This window comes from Cuculus canorus, chromosome 5 (assembly GCF_017976375.1).
Source record: "Cuculus canorus isolate bCucCan1 chromosome 5, bCucCan1.pri, whole genome shotgun sequence".
NCBI classification, from domain to species: Eukaryota; Metazoa; Chordata; class Aves; order Cuculiformes; family Cuculidae; genus Cuculus; species Cuculus canorus.
The window spans coordinates 40,403,707-40,428,428 of NC_071405.1; the positions used below are offsets into that span (position 1 = coordinate 40,403,707).

The following is a 24,722-nucleotide window of genomic DNA, read 5'->3' on the forward strand; positions in this document are numbered from 1 at the left end:
GCTGTACAGCACTTTCTTGTAGAAATCCCACTTATAGAAATAAGGCTATTCTCGGAGAGATATGATCAAAATACTCTGAGGTCATATGACAGATGAATCAAAAGGTTAGATAACCAACAGGAACGCCAACTAAGTTAGTACTGTTGGTAAAAGCTCATGATATTTTTTAATATGTTAAAAATACCTTAGGATCATCAGACAGGCAGATTTACACAAGATGGGTCCCAGTTAATGATTATCTTTTGTAATTTTTGTGGCATGGGGCTAAAGTTTGTTCAGCTGTCTGGTTAAATAATAGTGCAATTTATTAGCAGTACTTTTGAGTGGGGGAACTGGGAACTTAATCAAATTAAGAAGTTCCAAGCCAGTGCTTTAGATGTAGTGCCAATAATTGGGACAAGAATGGGAGGAGTTGACCAATGGGTGAACCTGGCAGGTAATTTTTGGGGTGACACCACCAGGCACCCCTAAAGACATCACTGGACCATGTGCAGAAGGTGCAAGGAATGACTTGGCATTTATTATAATTACATGTAAATTTATGATCACATGCATGATGAATAATTTATGGGTTTGTGTAACTTTGTGTATAAATGGAGGCGACAAACCACTTAAGTTGTGCTTGATTTGAGGAAAACCCTCAAGCAGCCAGGATTTGCGCAAACCTGAATAAAACAATGTCTCTCTCAGTGATGTAGTTATTGGCTATCACAGCACATGAAACTTTTCTACAAGCATAGCACATGAAACTAAGAGATCATTTGCCTCAGTATTTAACTGCCTAATTAACAGGATGCTCAGCAGTGTGGAATTATCTCAACCTTTTTGACTACAGTTTGTATCACACTTTGCAAGTCAAAATTTATTGTAAGTTTGCAAACTAACTGAGTACTTGCCAAAACAAAAATCGCAACAATGGTTTATGTCTTCCAAAGTCTTACAAGACCTAGCTAAACTGTTCTTCATGGATCATTAAGATAAAATCTGTGGAGCTTTCCAAGTGCCTAGTTCTGCTAATAGGGATTTAAAAGTGCCCTGGAAATGCACATGCTTCACTGCTACTGAATTTCTGGGGAAAGATCAGGAAATATATAATTCACTTTGGGGTAAAGTTCAAAGACAAAATTAAACTAAATAAGGTTTTTCAAAATATATTTCAATCCCAAAGCATGCAGTTCACCATTTAAAACCTCAACTAGTTCATCATTTACACTGGTTCATTCTGGACACTGGACATTCATTCTCTATGTCAATATCCCCTGGCTGTGCAGAGCTGCAGAATCAAGTCTTTTGTGTTTCAGCATCTAAGAAAATTTAGGACTGTTACCATCTGTTAAGCCCACACCACTCAGAGGTACTAATTAAATGAACTGCCACATCTTAACTTCTATTATAGCAAATTATAAATTACAGAAATATTGGCACAAAGACAAAAGATATACTGTGAGACCTGAACAAGCACTCAGGGTAGCTGATGTGGCATTTGGGTAACCTAACTCAAGAAGACATTTTTACACCCACACCCCATGGTGCCTTTCCATGCTTGATCACTTTTTCAATTGGTGAACACCTAAGTTCACCTGCCTGAATGCCCATGTAAAGCCAGGCAAGGTCACTGCAGCACTTGGATGTTCTTAAGTTTGATCAACAACTGAGTTGTGAAGCTGGTTTTGAAACAGAGATCGAGGCTGGGAAGAACAGGAGCTGCTCCTTGTGGCCAAAAAGTCACAGCACCTCCTCTTCCAGGAAAGAAAAATCCTCGAGGTTGAGGACCCCCTGGAAGTAACATTTCTCAGAAGGCTGCATGAGGCTGTCAGCTCATATTCACACTTGGTGAAAAAAGAATTAGCTGCCATCTCACCCTCCATTTTGAACACCTGCAAACAAATGCTAAACCACAGGATACCTCCTTCTGTTATCAGTGTTTTGCCTCATGCTCGCTCTCTCTTTCTCCAGAAGCACTGCTTCAGTGAAAAGACCCCTTGGAACCCCCCACATTTCCTAACACCTATGAGAACACTTGTAAAGTAGCTTTATGATATAAGTGCCAAATCATCGGTTACAAGTCCATCGCATTTGCCTTAGACTCCAGCAGCTGCAAAATTAAAAATAGCTGTCATAGGCAAACCAGGACTGAAGATGAGATTGTTTGTTCATTTATTTCAGGCTGATAATGGTGTCACTGTTGACATGTTTGGGCTCTGAAAGGAGCTCTAATGAGGAAATGGACAAAATTATAAAGGCAGAATAAGGAACGCTCTAAAATAGGAATGGGAAAATTACTCTCCTTTTAAATTTACATGGAAAATCTGACTAGCCATGACAAAATAATATGCTTACTTAGCTCTTTAGGATGAATTCCTTGTTAACTACAAGCAGAGCAATCATTTAAAGTAGCGTTTTCAGCTCTTAAAATCTGTTCCCCATCCTGACCAAATGAGACTATTTTATCAGGTATGAAAATTATATGCCATCACTGCCTCCTCATGACTTGAGAAAGACATGGTCAATAAGAAATATAACAGTATTACTGCAGAATTTACTCTCCTGCTTTTGGTCACTTCCTGACAAAGACTGACATTTACAAGATATTTCCAGTTCACAAAAAAAAGGGCCTTCTGCAAGAATAAGAAATTACGTTTTATCCAATGTAGAAGAGGTATGACTTATATACCATGTGTATTTTTGCTGTTATGTTGTCTATAAAACCACTAAAATCTAATTCTAGTTTTGCGAGCCAATCATGGGGTGGGGAGTGTGCACAAAGACTGATGTGGAAAACTCTTGCTTCATTCACAAAACACTAGCAGTTGCTATGTAGCTAAATGTTGTAAGGGAGCTATTTGGGAAGGAGAAGGTGTTGTTTCCATTAGGTGAATCCCTGTGCATTAGTCACATATTTGTAAGATTTCCTCTACTACTGATTAGCCATGTTGTCAAACCGTGGGTAACCCAAAGTCAGTCCTGCCTCTTGGAGCTGAAAGCCAGTTTTCTTAAGTCCTTGGTATGATAATCAGTGCACTGAAATTTCCAAATTATTTCTGAGCTACAGCTTCTCACCACCAGTTACAGATACTTTTGAGAGGGTTAGGTTCACTGAAAGGTTACGTGACATCCAAGAGCAGGAAAACAGCCAACTTTCAATCATCTGCATCCAACCATGAAAGGCATCTTTGGATAAATATTCTTCTAAAATATCCAGAATCAAATGCTGCTAAACAGAAAAGCAGCAGGCATAGCTTAAGTTGATCCATACACTCACCGTACACAACGATCTTATGAGGTGTTACACCCTAGCAAATGTTCAGACATAGCTCAGGAATGACCATTGACAATGTGCCACTTCAAACTGGATCCCTGTCAGGTGTGCCAAGTGCCCAGACACAGATGTGGCTATAGAGTGTGGAGGGGAAATTCTCCTGGTGACCAGCAGCCAACAATGGTCATCCTCAGGGATGCACTAACTCCTGAGGCTACGGCCTCTGTGCAGGGAGCAAATCCAGTGAGGGTTTGCACTTAGGCTCAATCTAAAGGGAAACCATGAACATAAATCTTAAATATGAAACTACACTGTTTTTTGGACGTTGCTACAGCCCAGGATAATGCAGGAACAAATTTGGACCATAGCATAAATTTGAAATAAAAATAAAACTTGCCACTGAAGTTGTTTTTCACAGTCACTTCTGAGAGGACTTTCTGACCACTGTAATATATCTCACCTTTTCAGTTTCATTATCGCAGTTAAATATTGCATTTGAAGACCAGAAATACTTCTAAACCAGGTCAGAAATAAGCAGTACTATCCCTGAAATCCATTTAGTGTGCATTCAGAGTTGACGAAGAACCTTGTTTTAAGATAAGTCCTTTAAGTTACTAGACTTTTGGTCTAGTTTGTGTCATTCGTTTATTAGATACATTTGGATATGGCTGTCCCAGAAGCAAGAAGCTATGTAAGAATGAATTTTACGAGATTTATGGAGAATAACCAAGATCTGTATATACTGCAAGTGTTCTTCTTTCTCAGGATTATAAAATGCATGCTGGAAGCCTTGCTATGTCACTTCAGTTATTTGTCTTGAATTTGGCAAAGATACACAAAGCTTGTGCCTTTGGTAAATTACACATTCCACCTCTCTACTCAGAAGAATGTGCTGTGTTTTCAACTACCACATTAACATCAAATTTTTACATGTTTCAGACACAGAGCCAGTACATTTCCCTTTTCTTGGTCATCTTTATGATGACGTATTAAAGACAGAAGGCAGAGCAAATTTGGCAGAGTAATTCTCAGAGGAGAAATGCCTTGCTGGTTTACCAGGGAAGTGAAGCACCTTTTGTTCTTTTCACAAATCTGCTTACCCCTTTTCTCCTTTGTCACTGCTGTTCTGAACAAACCCACTGATGATGACAGAAAATTTGCACATACTGGAGGATGAAGTCTTTTACCTATTTAGAGACCACTGGTCTTTTTATGCAACGCACCTTGCTGTACTCTGAAGAAACATCCACTACTCTGAGTTATTACAGACAGCATCCTCTTTCTGTTGAGCACCGATTTGTATGAGACAGACAGTTGCTCCAGTTTAATTACCATGAAGAGCAGCACCAAAGCACAAAAAGAAAGCTGAGACTACCCTTAAGATGACTTTGTTTTATCAAAACAACAACATGACTAAATATTCTATGAAAAGTGCCAGTCTAAGTGTAGGAGAGAAACCACAAATGACCCTGAACAGCAAGAGATGCTCAGCTTTAAGGAGGCATCCAGGCAATGCTAATATAAAACCAGTGATTTGAGGAAAACACAAATAAGGACACACAGAAGATGACACCAAATTCATGAAGGTCAGACCAGTGACTTTCAAAGGAATACTCAATTACTATTACCCTCACAAAAGTATTAGAGAAATTAATTGTTTAACATCAAGATCAAAAGTTTAGCTGTACTTTTACTGAAATAATTAAATGGGCCATCTTATGTTCTCTGTACAGACAATCATTTGCCTTAATCAGAACCTCAGACTGGTCCATAGTACCCTGCAGAGAAATCTACTCCCCCTGACATAGAATCATAGAACACAGAATCACAGAATCATAGAATAGTAAGGGTTGGAAGGGACCTTGAAGATCATCTAGTTCCAACGCCCCTGCCATGGGCAGGGACATCCCACTAGATCAGGCTGCCAACTAACCTGGCCTTGAACACCTCCAGGAATGCGGCATTCACAACCTCCCTTGGCAACCTGTTCCAGTGTCTCACCACTCTCATAGTGAAGAAATTCTTCCTAATGTCTAGTCTAAATCTGCCCCTCTCCAGTTTATAGCCGTTCCCCCAGGTCTTGTCCCCACGAGCCTTTATGAATAGCCCCTCTCCGCCTCTCCTGCAGGCCCCCTGCAGGTACTGGAAGGTTGCTATAAGATCTCCTCTGAGCCTCCTCTTCTCCAGGCTGAACAACCCCAACTCTCTCAGCCTGTTCTCGTAGGGAAGGTGCTCCAGCCCGCTGCTCATCTTTGTAGCTCTCCTCTGCGCTCGTTCCAACAGGTCCATATCCTTCTTACGTTGAGGATTCCAGAACTGGACACAGTATTCCAGATGAGGTCTCACAAGAGAGGAATAGAGGGGAAGAATCACTTCCCTTGACCTGCTGGCCATGCTTCTTTTGATGCAGCCCAGGATACGGTTGGCCTTCTGGGCTGTGAGCACACATTACTGGCTCATGTCAAGCTTCTCATCAACCAGCACCCCTAAGTCCTTCTTTGCAGGGCTGCTCTCAAGCATGTCATCTCCCTTCGTGTACTGAAAATGGAGATTGCCCCAATCCAGGTGCAGGACCTTACACTTGGCCTTGTTGAACCTCACAAGGTTCTCAGAGGCCCACTTCTCCAGTCTGTCCAGGTCCCTCTGGATGACATCCCATCCTTCCGGTGTGGCAAATACACCACTCAGCGAATCAGAAGTAATCCATCTTAGTTCAATTCATTTGTCACTGAATGGTTTCTTACAAACACCAGTATGAACTCCCCTGTCACTTCTCTGTTCCTCTCACTGTACAAAACACACAGAATAATACACCTGAACTTTTCACTAGTGAATCACAACTGACATGACTTGGAAGATCATCAAATACAGCTACACTGAAGACGTTTTGGTGAGCAGAGTGACTAAGTATAATAGCACTGAGATTAAAGAGTGCAGGATGGCTGAAGCTATTTAGCAGTTCCTTGGAGAATCTCTCTTACTTTTGAGGATCCCACAGACCCTTCTGATAAAGAGTAATGAGTGACACAACTGAAAGGTATTTTACCCTCTTCAAACAGGTACAAACTGGTGAAATTTCAGAAACAGACTGAGAATATTTAAAAATACTTTCTACTATATTCTAGACTACCAGCCACTGCTTGACCTTCTATTATAAGGGGAATTAACGTGATTTTAATCTAAGTATTAGTATTTTAAATTATTGTAATACAAAGAGAAAAAAAACTAAGCTATTGCCCTCTAGTTCTGGAATATGAATGAAAGAGACAAATGACATCCAAGAGTTATTCTTGTAGATCTGTTTTCACATATTCATACACATACAGATGTGTCATATCTGGGTCAATACATCACAGACACGTACAGAATGATCCAGTTGCTTCCTCTGAGGGCTAAAGTAATAATTGCCTGATTATGCCTGGTTTTGACATTACAATTAGAATAAATAGTTTCCAATTATGTAATGAAGGGGTTGCAATCTGGACAGAAATTAAGAAGAAACTGAGGAGTCTTACTATATAATCATCCTGCATCATCAGAATATGAAAATAGCTAAAATTTGAAGTGGAATACCCAAAGCCGGTGGTCAATCTGATACACCATAACGAACCTGATTATCATCCACTGTGATGGAATTCAGATTGCCTTAAGAACTCAAGAAGTGGGGCCCTCAAAGACATGTGTGTACAAAAAATGAATAATCTTAAAATAACTTCAAAGATCTTGGCTGAAATCACTCGGATTCCACGCAAGTGTCATGCATCTCATTTACCAAGAAAGTCTCCAGAAACATTCTAGAGCAGTAAGACACTTAACACTCACCACCCATGTTTTAAAGCTGCCAGACACAGGTTCACTAGTTCTGAAAGAGATCAAGCCTTTAAGTTATATTTACAGTTATAAATTGTTGATGGCAGCTGACTAGATCAGAAGTGAGGGAAGTTCATTTCCAGAGAGACTTATTTCGCACAGGGGCTTTTTAGCTTGTGCTTATGCTAGGGACAACCTAATAGATGAGCTCCAGATCTTCCAAGCCATGGAACAGCTTTGGGGAAAAAAAAACAACAGACAAACAAACAAACAAAGACAGACAGATCTTTCCAGCATGCAATCCAAACTTACCTTTCCCACTGTATAGTAACGTATCACATGTTTTCAGACTCTTTTGTCAGCAATTTCCTTCAGCATAATTTCTCTATTTTTAGGTATAGAGAATGTACCTATTACATCTACCATAAGCCAAGGGTAAAAATTTTAATTAGATGCAAGCAATTTCTGCTTAAAATTTGCTTGCTTGAATTAGGGGAACAAAACCTTTTTTTCTTAACTTCTGCATATAGAAATGCCTTTCATTTTTGCACATCATGTACAGAATACCAAATGGAAGCATGCTGTATTAGAGAAGGCATTTATTCATCAAGTTACAGCTTCGCAGTACTGCAGCATCATCAACATTTCACTGTCTCGGCCAGGTGTTTTACAGCTTACAAAACAATTCAAACTTGACTTCAAGCTTGATTCTTCTATCCAACACTAACACATTTTTAGTAGACTATTTTACAGTGCTATATAACAGACTAGAAGCCAGCCCTTCACAGGATAAACTACTTGCCTTGTGCCTGGCTTTTTTTTCTGTGGAGCCAGTACACAAGAAACAAGTCATCCCACCAGATAAAGCAGAAAAACTGGACTTCAGACCAGTTGTTGTATCTACATACCTCTTGCCTATATAATCCCTCCCATTCCTGTCCTACGCTTTTGTAAGGAGATCACAAAATTTTGACTTAGAATTTTTGCTTAGGTTTTAGGGTTGAGGGAGGAGCACATGTCCTAAGACTTGGACAATAAAAGAAGCTTTCAGCCAGCAAAGCAGTGTGGATCTAGGACACCCTGTTAACAGGGGAAAGAAAAACCATCTAATTCACAGCCACAGTGAACGCAACAAATGTGTGATGAGTAAGATGGAGTGCCCACAGCAGCACAGAGCGTGCCATGATGACTCAAGCAGGACCCCATGGGTTTAGTTCCCTCGGATCCACCACACAGTTCATTCAGCACTCTCAGTTGTGAAGCCTGCAGGCTCAGCATCCCCAGCAATATCCTGTTGATTTCTGCTGCCCTTGCTCCAAACATGCAACCAAGTATCTTCCAACTGAATACCAGTCATAAAGAAAACATAAGCACATTTACTATTGTTATGTCATAGGTGACCGCACCACCACACTTTGATATCTCAAGCTGTACTACCAAAGCAGTCCTGAAATTCTCTAATCTCTTATGGGCAGACATCATCAGCTGTGGAAATATATGCTTCCTAAGGGTTAGGGTGAAACTCATGCTTCAGAAGAGCTATAGAGCATCCATTTCAATTTTAATTACGATGCTTTAATAGTAGCTACCCTAATTACCTAATTACCTATACATAACCCACAAACCACAGTCTTGTTTGATATCTGGCATTTAATTTGCTTGCTGGGGAATCCCTTTGCTTAATAGGTATTTATGCTGTTTTTCTTGCAAGGTACATGTTGTCATGGAGCACCAATCATGGGCGTTAGTAAGCGATTCTGCCTTTCTGCTTCTCTCCTTTTCTTCTGCCTTTTTGAACTGTACATCCTTCACTGAAGGGACTGCATCTTACTACACGTTAGCCTTAATCTTTTGCTAGGTACGCAGGGTGGAATTATAGTGAGCTGAAATTACATTTATTTTCAGTGAATGGTCTCATCCAAAAGCTGTTCTTAAAAGTTGTTCCCATTTTTCATTGGCACTTCGCTTTGACAGAATGGAATTTCCTCTCCTTACAGTGAGAAGGTGACAGATGGGAGAAGGAGGAGAATCCAAGCAGACAGGGAAGTATTGCACAAGTCTCATGCTGAACTTGTCAACAGAACAAGATTTCTTTACTACAGTGCTTAAAAAAAAAGTGACTGATTCTTTATTCAACAAATCTACAAGGGCTATAGAGTAGCACCCAAGCTTTTTTATCCAGAATTTACCTAGGAAGAATCATACCTTGCATTTAACTTGATCAAGAGCGTACTATTGAACTGAAGGAGTCTGAGTGACATCTGAGTGACAGCAAACCACCACACTATTCCTGCTGGCAAATAGCAGGCAACACAAGGCTTGGATGTAAGCAGAATACATTTGGATTCCTGCCTCTTTTCATTAGCAGGAGGCAAAATTAGTCTCAGGGCCAAAAAGAAAAAAGCTTAAAAATAAGGTGAGTGGTATTAAAACAACAAGAATATCAAATCCTACTCATTTAACATTTTCCATCTTTTGGGCCTACAGAAAAAAATTCATATGGGCATTAAGACTATGACTGGCAAGATGCACCCAAAAAAGCAGCATAGATTAACCCTGATTATGTTTCTATTCTGGCAAAGAGAGACTTGCAGCTGCCTTCTTTCTGCCTGGCATTCCTCTACAGGAAAGGAACAGGAAAACTGCATTACCAGGACTACATAAAGGCTCCAGGTTAAATATGTATGTCTAAAAGTTGCCTCCAGTAGGAATCCTTTCATTACTCACCAAGAAGTCCTGTAATAGAGGAGATAACAGTCTTGTTCATTGACCACAAATCAGGCTGTGAGAGGGCCATCCAACAACTCACAGTAAGGTACAGAGACTAGTGAGACTTTTCCCATTCTGCACAAAAGTAACATAAATAAAGTACTTATGTTTCTTGCCTAAGCAAACATCTACTTCTAAGAAAAGCATGTTTAATATGAAGCACACATTAACATGATGCAACTGCACATTAACATGTATAAGCAACTGTGATTTCTGAAAAAGAAAAAAACAACATTCGGAGGGCTCAGTTACAGAACTTCCCTTGAAGTAAAGGTCACAGATTTGATCTATGGTATTACATCTGCAGGGAACAGTAACAAATTATGAATTATTCCTATCAAAACCAAGTAACAACTTATTTTACAGAAGTTGCAAGTAAGCATTTATTAAATCAATATCAGAAAAAAAACGCACATTGGCAAACTTAACAGCTATCTAGATTCTGTTAACACAACGAATTCAGTAGGCTACAGTGCAAACCAGTCCTTAACCCTTGAATATACATACATCTTTCTCCAACTGACACATCACACATCAAGCGTCCCATGTGTTCATTTAGAAGTACAGTGTGTTGCTGGGCTCTAAGTGGTATACGTTTCATCTCATTCAATTTTAAAAGACCTTAAAATGCTCAGAACTAAAAAAACACCACAAGAGAAAGCACGTAGGAGGACACCGTTCAGGAGAAAAAAAATGAAAGTTTGTAAGCCAAAGCAAATGTACTGTTCAAGCCAAGTAAGCTTCTTACTCAGATTTAAACTATTACACGGATTTGTGTTGCTTATCATCCTACCCATTATCTAAGATATCTCAACTCAGCAAGATAGCAGCTGGTGCCACTGAAAATCAAAGGCATAGACAATACAACCTCCAGTTTAATATCTTCAACAGTCACAGCAAAGCATCTGCTTACCTGTTCAAACTCTTGGTAACTCAGATTTGTCACCAAGGTCATGACATATTTGAAAAAATTAATAGCTAACTGCCTAAGGAAAGGGAAGGGGAGGTGATTAATGATGTATCCTAATAGAAGAATTTCCCCATGTTATTAAGTTGTTATTCTGAGAATCATCCATAAGGGGAAAAAAAAAAAAAAAAAAGAAAGCTCATCAAGTTCCAAATCCTTTCTATTCAAAGGTCTGGAGTGACAGAAATTCTCTCCTACTGAGAAAACAAGAAACTGAACACTTCTGCCAATGTATACCCTTCACTCATCAGAGAAGGACTGTGTCTTGCATTACAGAACATCTCATTGGCAGTGGTACTCTGGGGTATAAAGAACAGCCTGATTGTCTTTTACAAGGTGAATAAGAGGAGATCTGTGAGCAGCTTACAGATTTTTAAGTAATCCACAGTGCAGGTCATATCACACCAAAATTCCCAAGAAACAGCTACATTTTGCAAAGTTCCCTAGAGGAACTAAGGTCTGAGAAGGCCAAAGGAAGGGCCACAGAGAACACTGGAGGTTACTCTCACAGCTGGTATAAGCGTTGGAAATTTCACTATGGTATAGCACCAGAAGAGCTGGCTGAAGGTATTTCAAAAAAAGTGGCACAAAAGAAAAAATATGGTTGCCAGGCTCCCTGGGTGTAACCTCACACTCACAGAACAGTCCAAGTGAAATACAAATAGCAAGTGAATATCACCCATGTGTAAGTGCAGAGCTAAACATTGGATTCCATGTCCTATTTACCAACCGATTTGAGAGTTTTGCCTCTTCCACCTATTGCCTTGGACTACTGTTCCACATCATAATCACTTTATAGTAATCTAGTGATTTGTTGCAACACAAGGCTACAAAGAGGGGACATAATAAAATGCTAAATCTGCACAAGAGGGAGAGAAGAGAGCTAAGCCTATAACATGAATTGCTGGCATCATGTGAAGGCCTTCCTATAAAACATTTAATTTAGCAAATCAGTGCTATAATTTATACAAGCAATGTTTAAGCCAGAATCAATCCACCATATATTATCTTTTCAATGTAATTATTCAATTAGATTTGTAGAGGGGAGGAGTATTTAGGCCAGAACACTTCTTAAGCTAGGGAAAACATCACCATTTCATCTGAAAAATCTGTCAAGAAGGACTCAGCATACTGCTTTTTTTAAATCACTACAGTTCAGGGGAGGGTTGTTGCTGTTTGGATTTGTTTAAGAACACTGACAGCTGTGCTACCATCAAGTAGCAAGTTTAGAGCTATCATGATTGCATAGGTAATACAGGTATTTTGCTCCTCAAAGACTGATGAGGTCCAAGACCTTTATTTGTAGCAGTAGTCTCTCACTCCATTCAGCTTCCTGCTATCTACAGTGAGGTTTGAAACTGTGCCATAAACAACTGTAACATGCTTGACCTGATTCCTGTTTGATTTACTTGATCAGCATAAATATATCAACCCTTCTCACTGCTCTACAAGACATGTTAATTATGAAGTGTTAAATGTCTCTTAAAGCACTGTTCAGTACAGCATTGAGTCTTCCTCATTTTCTCACATTTCAAATAAGCCAAACAATCTATTATAAATACAAAATGAGGTGAAAATATTTCTCAGAAATAATAGAAGTCCCAGTTTAACCTGGTTGCTCCTCAGAGACTGCAAAAAGCACAGGAAAAAGCACAATAGTGAAATGAGTCTCAAAAGCATTTTATATTTTAATTACTTTGTTACCTCCCTTCCATAAAGAATTGTTTGAGTGAAACAAGTTCAAAAATCAAGGACAAGTTCAAAAATCAAAGACAAGTAAAGGGTAATTTTTACAAATATGCCAACTTTTCATCTCTGGCTCAACTTTTTTCCCCTAGTTGTTTGGGTTTGGTGCTTTTTTTTTTAACTCATCTCTCTAAAACAAATGGTTTTTAATAAAATGCTTTATTTTTACCCTGAAATCTTGCTCCAGGATTGCAAGCTTGAAAGGCTTCTTCTTTACTAGTACTAAGTGAAACAATCTCACTTGCCAGCTAATACCTCCAGATTTTCTCCACTACAATTTTCACCACTTTCAAGTCCAAAATCCTAATTTCTGAAGTGGGGAAGGAGGATCTGCCCTTATGGAAAGCTGGAGGAAAAATTCCCCCTCCACCTTGGTTTACAAAAGCTTCGACAAGCCAGCTATGATGCATGCATATAGTTCTGCGCAATTACAGCTAAGCAAGGGATATGTGCAATGTCTCAAAGTGTCTGTTTCACTATCAGCCTTACAATATTTTGTATGTATCATTATGGCATCATCTCTCACCCCTATGTCACTGTCAGCATCTCTGCTTTCAGCTTTAGGTTTTAAAACCTTTTTCTGACCTTCATAACTAAAACAGAGTAATTGGAGAATGTGACCAAAATGCATTGTAAAATTAAAAAAAAAAAACCTGGGCAAAGATGATTCCAAAATGTGCATTTGTGGAAAAAAAACCCAAACAATTCAAGGTCAACCCAATCTCAAAAGTTCAAAAAAATCCCTACTTCAGACGTTTCTACAAAGCAGAAATCTACCTCGAGTAGTTCAGGTGGTGTCAGTGAGACATGAAAAAATCAGAAGGAAAAAAGCTTCAGAGATTATTTGCTTATACCAAGTAACTAAGTAAGCTAGGTTATACATATTTATTTGTGCACTGACAGAAAAATATCTTAGTGCTCCATAAAGGAGCTGGATAGTGAGTACACACAAATATGTAGGTGTCAACCCAAGGCTGTACAGCAAGACAGTCACTCACTCCCGGAGAGCCACAAATCCCACAGCACGGTAAGGGTACTTCTTACGTCAGCTTTCTAAATATAAATCACCTTTCCCTCCTGTGAACCCTTAAGTTGCAAAATTTCTATTCAATGATACACTTAGAAGTTGAAGTGCTGAGGTCTTTACGTGTGGAGAACCCAGAATTATCAGTACAGCTTACTTCAGCATTGCTCAGTAGGATTGTACTGAAGCCTTGATTTGTGGCACTTCCAAATGCTTTCAGCCACTTTGCTGGCCTTGTGCTTTTTTTTCAGTGAGCATCTCTCCATCATGCTTTAGACGACTCCCTGAAGCTAGACATTAGTCCCTCCTTTTATTTCATTTTATAGCCAACAAATTTTTAATCTTTCTTCAGTGAGCAAGGGTAACTATTTTTGTTACTCCTGTTTGCTTCCTTGAAAATTAAGATAAATACATCTATGATATATTGGATATATTTTTCTTCTGCTTTGAAGTAATTGCTTCACCTAAAGCCTGCAAGAAAACAAATAGGATAAAATCTAATTTCTTTGCTAAATACCTAGTATCCATCAGTGAACCCTCTGATAAAGAACTGCATGCATCTGTACTGCAGCTCCTACTGTTAAGAGTCTTCCCATCCTCTATAATTATCTAAAACCAGATGGAATGACTTTTCACCAATATCTGCAAGCAAGATCTCTCTACTCATTCTGCTTCAAGTGAAATCTTGTTTGGTAACATTTGCTGGTTGTTTGCTAGCTTCCTATAGCAATAATCTCCACTAAATGTGACTCAGAGTTCCAGCTCAATGGTTTTAGCTGTCACCAGAGGTCAATATTGCATGCTTGCCTCCTACCCATCCTTTGTAGGGTTCTTGATGCAGCAGAATTATCCCTGTAGACGTGATGTGGTCTCACAGGAAACATAACGACAGCGCACAAGAGCTCAACTCTAGACAAACTATGAGCTGGAGCCAGGGTGATACATAAAGTTCAATTAAAAATTTTACAAGAACTGTGATCTTTTTATATAGAAAAATAACAGCTTTTGTCTTCAGAGCCTAAGTATCTCTCTGTCTGGCAATGACAGGAAACCACACTATAAACAACATGACAAGCACTGCATTATTACCAGTTTATATGCTAAATGATATAACTTAAGACAGAAACACACACAAACCAAGATTAATTATTTTTTAACATTGCCTCTGAGGGGAAGGGAAGTGATTGTAACTATTATTAGTTGTAATGCAGTATTAAAAAAAAAAAAAAGGCCCCATTACGCTAGGCAGTGCTAAAATACACTAAGAGACAGGTTTTATTCCAAAGTTTTCACCATGTAAATTGACAAGCACATAGAGAAAAGAGGAAGATGAACAGAGCATTCTGCAGTCAAATCACCCAGAAAACGCATCAATACAGTGACAAAGCTTGGAAGAGAAGGTAGCTGTAAAATCTAGACTTTATTTCAGTCACAGAAGATACAGGACAGCCAAATCTTATCCTAAACTCTGGAGTTTCTTTCTAGGGGGTTTATACAATTCCATTTTTTCTTGTGGATCTATTATAACTTTTGGATCTATATCTATGAAAAATAGCAATATCTCCCCCCTTTCCTATAACCACAGGTCTCTGACTTGAGACAATTTGTTTGACACAGAGCTTTTTTTTGCCCTATCAGAAGGTTTTTCCAAATGCTGAAATTAGCATTTCCTCATTTCTCTCCTCATCACCTTACATCCACAGATTCATAAAATAGTTAGCAGTTTGGTTTTCTATTAGTCCTTGGAATAAAAACTCCAACAGATCAGAAGATCATATTTGGTGAGGGTAATTTGCTGAAAATAAAAAAAAAAATCAGACATTTGAAATTAATTTTCAGCTCCTGTCGTACAAAAGGAATGATTAGTTTGCCTGGAGCATGAAATAGTCTACAGAGTACAAACACAAACCAAGAAGACATTTGAACAGCACTGTTGGGGTTCACTCTCTCTAAGCATGACAGGAAAACTGTGATGTCAGATCTGCATCTAGCTATGTAGAAAGCACGCAGACAGGTGCTCAGTTAATGATATGAGGAAGTCTGCCTTTTTACCATTAATATAACCAAAGCAGTTTATATTTCAAAGAGCTATTTTAACAGTCAAAGCCACAGCAAGAGCTAAACGGCATACAGAATGGCTGTGTCAGAGAATAAATTTAGAAGGCCAGCATATAACCCTCACGAAAATGACAACAGTGATGGTTACGCTACGTCCTGCCAGGTGCCCTTTAATAAGCAGAGAATGTGATTAGTGCTGCAATGCAAAGCGACAGCATGCTGCAACAAGACTCCATGCTGGTTTACTAGGAAAGCTCTACAATAGAGACCCTGGCTGCACTGGGATTTTTCATGCATAATAAATAAAGCAATAGACTAGCAGACTGAGGCTCCTTGCTGAACACCAGTGCCCTCCACTGCGTATGCTGAAGACTCCTCCAAATACTACAGCAATATAAAAAGCAAGAAAGAGAATTTATGATTTTTCTCTTTATGACAGACTGCTGAGTCCCCCATGTGAATGTCAGACACATGACCACATCTGCCGCTTCATAGGGCTGCTGCGAACATCTAAATAATACTGTCAGCATAATGCAGAGATCCCTCCATCAGGCCGCACAGCCTGCTCTCCTCATTGGTGCTCACTCTGCCATAGAAATATGCCTTTCATAATCTGTTACAGAACTTCCTCAACTGATGCTTTATACAATAATTTAGTTGGAATCATGGAACTTTCCTGAAAGAATGTAACCTCATTAATTAAGAGGTAGTGGCTCCCACATAAAAACTCTTCAGCTTCCTATTACAAAATGTAGAACCAAAGTGCTTGGGATGCTATTAGTACCCAAATATCACAAACTCCCTAAGTTTGGGATTACTTTGATCGCATTTGTTTTCCAGCTCAAATGCTACTATTCCAGCATAAGAACTTAAAGAGCAGATTTTAAGAGATCATGGAATAATAATAATTCTTTTACTACTCCTCTAACACTACCGCATGCTTTAGTTCATTTGAAGAATGACCTGCCATTAGAGTGGAGAGACATTTTATCCTAATTTCCTCTATAAAGACTATTCTTCCATTAAATTTAGTATTACTATTTACTCTCCAACTGGACAAATTGCAGCTTCAGAAGAATGTGGATGCCCACGTCATGATATTTACAGCAGTGGTTGCACATAAGCCACAGAGGAGACAGAATCTTGAAACAGATCATGCATTCTAAAATGCAGCAAACAAAAAAAGGCAATAGGAGACAAAAATAACCCTTTTCTGGAAGGGCCGACTATCCAGCAGAAAACTGAGAGGTGATTTCAAGTGTTGTATGAAAAAGTAGCTGCATTGAACACACTGAAATGGGGCTCAGCATGATCAGCTAGAGACTTGTCTCCTCATATGTCACTTGAGCTTCTGTGTGCAAGACACACTTATGGCTGGGTGGCCAGCTTGGGCATTTTGATTTTGTTGTCGTCATTGCAACATTAATTACACAGTGGCCTTTCCACTACCACTTCTCACAGGGAAAATGCAGCACTAAGTAGCTAGGCATAAAAGAGAGTCGAAAGGAGACAGAGACAAGTATCAAGGGAGTAACTGCATGATAAGAGTAATCACAAAGCTCAATCTACTTCTTATGAACACTGCTGCACCACCATCACCTGCACTGACAGTGCCCCTGTGGTGTGAGTGACTGCACAGCAGTATCAAAGCTAATAGTTGTGGACTATTTCACTGAAGTAGGTTTTAAATCCTCCATGCAAGAAAACAATACAGCCCTAACCAGAAGTCAGATCTCACCATGCTGACTACGAAAGTGCAAGGAAAAGCCATTTGCACTATTTGAAGTAGCCATGTGTCCAAACACTCTTCCTCTTAAAAATACCATACCATAAAATGTTTACTTGAAAGGTCCATGTCTTTCTATTCCAAACACACACAAAAAATTAAGTGTCCAAGTGACACATCACAGTAGAAGAAAAATGCCCAACTAGATTTGGTATCAGCCACTGCATGGCAGGCGTACACAGATCAGGTAAGAAATAACTCATCAACATAAAACCAAGGGGACCCAAATTCCCTCTTGAAGGCTGCTTTAAAGATGGACTTTAAACTGAAGTTTAAAAGCTTTTAAAACTGTTTTGAAAATAAGCACTTCTCCCTACACATCCTCCAGTATCTTTTAGAAAATTTTTATTGGTTTGTACAGGTTGAGAAAATTACTAAAAGCAAGACCAAAACGGGTCTTTACCAAGGTTTTGTGAAGCCAGACTACCCTTCAAGGAAGCTTGAATAAAATTTCTGGGTTCATTTTTATTAAAATGAGACATTTGCATTTGGAGGCTCTTCAAGTCCTTCTGTCCCGTGCTCCATGATTGCATGGAGCTCCATGATTGCATGTCAAGACATGCATACATTTTATAGCAATTCTACTTCTGCATAGTTAGCATTGCTTGATTCTTTAAGTTGTAGAAATGCATGAGCTGCATGTGGCACACTAATTGTTCTCTTAAAGGACAGATATTCTTTTTTTTAAAAAAAGAGGACCAAAGCCTTCATTGGGAGTGGGTAGGAACCAAATAAGAACCTTCTCCACAAATACTATTTTAATCACACACGTTTTATGAAAAGGATCAAATCTCGATACATTTTCAGCCTTGAAAACACTACAGAATCTCAAACGTGGAAAAGCTCACCTTTGTCACAGTGATTTAGTTCCATTATGTATTTCAGTTGTCTAAAGATTCTGTCTTAATACCATGAAATACAGTGCTACACAGTGCACCTATTGTACTCAAGCTGAAAAGCCAGCCTTTGCTGTGCTCAGGAAGTACACACACAGTCTTCAGTGTTGGAAGATGTTCTTCAGACTTGAGATGTTATACAACATTTTTTAATTAACGATTCATTTTTTTCAACCACAAATAGGCTGGCTCCTGTGATGATTAATCCTTGATTGAGGTGAGAAGCGCCAGTTTTCTTCCTGGGATTTTTGTTTTCAGGGGAAAGGTCATACAAACATGAAAAATATTACAGTACTCGCAAAGCTTAGAAACAGTATCACCAGGAACAAAAACATGTTTTCATCAAGAGCTAGAAGTGAAGATGTTTATACTTTTTCATGTACTAATTATTATTTTTAACTCATTTATTTTTAGAAATTTATGTATATTTGGAGACATCTCACATCGCCTTTTCTTCATATCAAACATTTGCCTCATAATCAAATGTAAAGCGAATTTCTTCCGATTTACCCATGATAAAGGAGTCAATGCCATCACAGTGAATAGCCAAATTTTCACACTGACTTCAGTAGAAAGTAAGAGAAGAGAAGAAAATTCAAATAAATGATCCGTACAAATGGATGCAGATTATATAAAGCAACATGAAAAAACTAACTGCCTGCTAGCCCTACAAATCAAAAAGTTCCTATCATCAAGATGATTGGAACACAACTTCAGCATTTGTGAAATGAATCATAAATCTAGCCTCGATGTCTTAAAAATGTTTCTATTCAAAAGACGATGGAACAAAAAAAAGCAAAACCACATTTGTATATACAACCAGAAATAGTGACTTGAATATTGTACTGCTAGAGGCTTGCTTTTCAGTTTACCTTTCATATCAAACTTGAGTTATTTCAGTCTAGAAGTCAATCATTCAAGCATTTATCAATTAAGAAAGAAATTGATGGTATAGTTGTCCTAAATAAACTCTTCTTGAATGATAAGTTATTAGAAAATTGTACAATCAAGTAGACACATTTACAGAAATCTGTGTGATATTTTTAAGGAATGTATCAGTTGACAGCCTTGAACCGAGAGTGACAAGTAATCAAAGAAATCCTAACACAAAATGTTCTAAAAGTCAACCTTTTAAACTCATTTCAGGACTAAAATATATCACTGAATGTTAGTTCAAAAGAAATGGTAACATCACATCTCTGTTGTCCTTTAAATAAAATCTACTAGCTTCCAGCACTCATAATTTTCCCATTGAATTCATTGACTGCAGCACCGAGCTTAGACAGGCATATGATGTTTTTACATATGCAAAGATCTTGGTTTATTGTAACTTACTTCTAAAATTTCTTTCCTTTACCTATTTTTTCCAAAGATTTCTGCCTGAAAAGGCAGAAAGCTTAGAAGGACCTAAGGAGAGAAAGTTGTTCAAACTTGGTGCTTTGCTTTCATGCACACTGGAGGAATCCGCTAGCAGTACATTTTTGCTTCATCAATTCAGCAAGAAACAAAATGTGATTCTTCAGATTGCTCTTCAGTTGACATTCAGAAGCACCAGCCTGACAATCAACACAGGCATGTGACACTGAACAAGTAGGAAGAAGGCAAAACAAAAATATTTTCTTTAAGTCAGCCATAAATTAAGTAGATCTTAAGAAGTTCATGACAAGGTTTAATTTTAGATTGATAATTAGAAAACATACTACAGTATATACAGAAATATACTACATATACAGAACATCACCTCTGTGTCTACTTAATGAAACTGATAAGACAGTAGCCAAAATAAATACCTTGAAAATTAGGACATGGAATGCAGGCTGGATACCAAACAGATAGTTACTTCTCACCTGTCATACCACACTTCAGAAAATCAAGGAAATTCTTCACTTAATACACTGCAGCACATCAGTCATGGCAATCAAAAATAGATGAAGTGGTGGACTGAAATCTAGAAGATGGTTTCATTTCCAGCTCTGATTAGCATAGAATTCCTTTCTTCACCTCTCTCAACCTATTAAATTATGCTGACCACCTTTATAAAGTACCTGAAAATCCACAGCTAAAAATGTTCTTAAACATCTAATTATAAATAATAGCAACAATGAATCAAATTCAGTTACCAGCTCATCACATGAAAGCAAGAATCTGATTGTTCTGGGATTAGTACACAAAACTCAATTTTTCCACCACCATTAGCTTCCTAGTACTTTCATCATTATTACAACAGATGCTTTATACCAAGATGCACGAAAGAACCTGACTGTCATTCACTGGCATTTTGAAGATTTTCCATGCTTCAAGCAACAAAAGACCCAGGATGTTTTTTCATTGAGAATTTCCACGTTTAACAAAGATACTTTTGACCAGCTTCAAGCTTGGATGCTATTCAATCTGCAGCCTGAATTGTTGCAACAGTTCCACTCTAAAACAGGACATAGCACTTTGCAAATATATTTTGCTTTTATATCCATCAACCCCTTTCTCCTTACAGGGGCTGACCAACAAGGGAACATTTTCATCATCACCACTTATGCTACTAGTTTCTCATCTTCTTTCGTCCACATCTATATGCTACTTTCCTCCTTTCAGCTGCACACAATGCCCTTAATCACTTCATATGTTTGATGTGCACATTCTTCTTTCATCTTGTGCTACTTAAAAATCAAAAAAAAGGTGAGAGGATTTGATATAAAATTAAGCTACTTACCAACTACTGCCAAATTATGCTCTGAGCCACATGCAATCTGAAAAAGAAGTACGAATGAATAAAAGAGAACCTGCTTACCAGTAGAAAGACAACCACAGCCACAACAGTAAATTAAAAATTAACAAGAAACAAACAACTACAGTTTGTAGTATGCAAAATCAAGGTTGAAGTGCTCTCACTTTCAAACAAAATTTCATTTGTATTCTCACTTGGGGATTTAGTAGCAGGGGTTGTGCTTGTTTATAAACAGGCATTTTCTTTTCAAAATAAAGTCACCACTGACATTTTCAATCCTTTGCAACAAAACTGGACATAATTCTGCAAAACAACACACCCTTGATAACATCCACTGGATCCAACAAGACTATTCTTTGCCATAGAGCAAATGCAGATTAAGCCTTTGCGAGATCAGAGCCATACACAGAAAGCTGGAATCAAAAAGGGTGATGAAGATCTCCATTTCTCTTATCTATTTTATTTTTCCAGATGATCCCTGAAGAACTGCTCAAAGTATACAGGCTTAGTGTGATAAAACTGATGTGATATGATCCCTATGGTCATTTGTCTAGAATGGAAAAAAAAAAAATACCATAGACCTCCTCTGTTCTATTTTCAGCAGGCTGGTTTAATGTTTAAAAGCTAAAAAAAAAAAAAAAAAAAAAAATCCAAAAAAAAACCCAATGCAAACATTTTCTCACACACTTATTAGTAATGGAAATCAGTTACGAATTTCTTTTCAAAGTGAACTCATAGTGTATTTTTCTTTCTTCTTTGCAGCTAGTGTGAACATGTCAGACATTTAAATTGCTCTAGCATATACCACGTAGTATCACGCGCTAAGCTTTCATAAGTTCTTCACAAATTATGGGAATACAAGCACCGAGAGCAGCCTGCTAACCTACTGCAAGGGTTGTCTCTCCCATTGAATTCTTTTACAATGTTACTGCTGGCATAATTGTCTGACATAATACAGACATCATCTTGCACAAGGTTACTCTGCTGAGTGCCCTCAAGGTTTAAATTAAAACACAAGCAAGCCTCTCAAAACCCTGCATCCAGTTCATTGTCTTGCATCTATTTGCCCATTACACATACAACTGAGATGGAGAAAAATTAACAAATACATCCTTCCACTTCTTCAAAGTACATCTGCAATGATAAAAAATAAAACAAAGTTTACGCTTAGTTATACAAAAAAAATAGAAGTCCATGCCATCAAAACTTCATATGGTTTTGCGTGTGCATAACTTCATTGTTTCTATGGCCAAAGAAAGAAACTGCTATGATTACCTCAATGTCTGCATAACATAAAAACATAGAAGTTAACAAAACTGTCCTTGTGCTTGGCCCACTGTGCTTGAGCATTTACTGGAAAAGAGATACCGAAGACTGACACATGGACTAGCCTAAGCAATTGTGTTACAAATAAACACCACAATCACTATTCCTCTAGATGTACTTACACCACAACTGTGACATGAAAACATTTGGTCAATGCCATCCTCACATAACAATGACAAAGAAGACAAAATAGACTCTTTAGGACAAAGATGTTTAGTTGAGACATTAAAGCATTCAGGAAAACAGGGCAAGAAAAATAATTCAAGTCACAACACACTCCAGCATGGCCTCATCTTTAGAAAAAAAAACAGGACAAAGCAGCAGTAAAAGCAATGCCTTTGCAAAAGCACTAGTAGGACTGCACCAAGTCTTCTATTCCACAATACTGCAGACAGTAAAAGCTTCAAGCCCTGACTGTTAAAATGCATAAACCATCACCGTATCCCATATTATTATCATCTTCAACACCAGTCAGAGCCCTACACGGGAGCAGGGCTGGTTCCTAATGCCTATTCACTGGCTAATGCTCCCACCAATGCCTCTTGAGCTTAAAGGCTGATGCCATGGAAACAAGATCCACACATGGAAACACACAAGAAGGCTCTCTAGCAAAAAAAGCAAATTCTGCATCTTCACCAAGTGAAAACACTGAACCTGCTGCTAATAAAATAAACACATTTTATCTGAGTTGTGAATAATCTTATCTTGGTTACTTCCCTAGAAAATATGCTAACACAGGCACAGATTCAAAAGCATCAGTACAAAAGAACTGTTCAGGCTGGTGGTTCACACTTACTGCCAGGATCCCCTTCAGAAACACTACATTTGAAAAAGAAAACAATATAACTACAAAAAAATCCAACACAAACCAAAAAAAAAAGCACTACACAAACACCAAACCAAAAAAACAACAGAAAACTCACCACCCAAACAAGGTGTTTTTAGAATCTAAAAGATCTCCTGATGAAGAACTATTTCCTTCCTAAATCTAATAGCAGCAGCTACAGAGCTGCAAACCAGATAAAAGAGCGCTGGTGACCTCAAACAGCTTTGAATTCTATTCATGTAGCCATTTGTCTGCCCGCCACTCAGAGCCACCCACTAGCCAGCTTATCAGGTTGTAAGGGATTCAATCAAACCACACTGGGCACAACCAGACCAGGAACTGCTGTATTTTACAGACTCGTCTGCTCTGATGGGTTAAAAGCTACTGCAAAGTACAAATGACTCGTGCTGCTACACCCCAAAGCTACCTCAGTGGAAGTGCCAGCTTTGCCAAGATGACTAAAATCAAGCAAAATCACAAGCTACTGAAGGCAGGGCCCTGGATCCTTCAATCAGCGCAAGGACACCGCTCGCCATGTACCAGCAGCAGAACTGTGCTCCAAAGGAGAATTTGCTAGATTGAGACCACAAGGCTCCCCACCTCTGCTTTACTGCAGTGTCACCACCTGACAACACAGACTGACTTTGCAGGAACCCACAAATAAAAATCATCTTCAGGAGACTCTAAAGTTAAGCTTTCTAAAACAATAGCCTTATTCCCCAGCTTATTACAGGCCATACCATCCACCCACAGGACTCCTCTGGCCTGTCCACCTATGACTGCAGCTCAGAAGGGGCTATGTCAGAGGTGAAACAAACACATATCTGCTTAATACCCTGCAGACATTTCATAACATCTTTTTTACAATAAGCTTTAAAATGCGACACTCCTTTTCTTCCTGACCCCACACAATTGGCAACCATTAGCCAAGAACACATAATTTGCTGGTACCAATACAGACCAGCAAGAGAATAGCATTGTTCAACAGATGTTTTATGCTTACATCAGACATAATAGGCTTTGCAGTCTGAGCAGGTCAGTGGGAAAAGCCTGGTATTTACTGAAGCAACCATAATTTTCTGGCTACTTCTCTTCTGTCCCCACCCCCAACGTGCTGCAGAGAAATTAAATTCCAACAGACAGCTGCGTGCTCCCAGTGGATAAGTACATTCAAGCATACTTATAAAATACACAATAATGCTTCCTAATTGGGCTATATTTTTACATTCTGTTTCAATTTAAGATTAGTGATATTTTTTTCAAGACAAACTAGAATAACTGTTAGTGGCTGAAGCATTCCATGGGCCTAAGGAACATGACCCTCTACGCAGAAACAATTGTCTGTTTGGAGGAAAATTTGAGAAGAGTTGTGCAAGGATATTGTGATGCCTATATAAACGATCTCAAAGCACTCTACAACTGCCTGTGAGGCAGGAAAAGAATGCTTAGGGGCCATTTTACCCAGAACTCATTTACTTTATTATCCATGTCCTTTCAACCATACATAATTTGTTTCTTCCCTGAAATTGCATG

At 38.6% G+C, this 24,722-nt stretch overlaps 1 protein-coding gene across 5 annotated transcripts in view; it reads right to left on the bottom strand.

The window, feature by feature from the left end:
• SERGEF (secretion regulating guanine nucleotide exchange factor) overlaps window positions 1–24,722 on the bottom strand; it is a 155,575-nt gene that overhangs the window by 44,992 nt on the left and 85,861 nt on the right. For 2 of the 5 annotated variants that reach the window (XR_008450226.1, XM_054068999.1), the window contains one exon: window positions 21,023–21,059. The exons of 2 other annotated variants lie outside the window; for them this stretch is intronic. Coding sequence is in view for 2 of the 3 variants with exons in the window: in XM_054068999.1 (XP_053924974.1) it covers window positions 21,023–21,059 (37 nt within the window). In the remaining variant the exon portion in view is untranslated. Of the gene's footprint in view, window positions 1–18,019; window positions 19,898–21,022; window positions 21,060–24,722 lie in introns of those variants that run through there. One more of the 5 variants, XM_054069000.1, reaches the window with a different exon arrangement.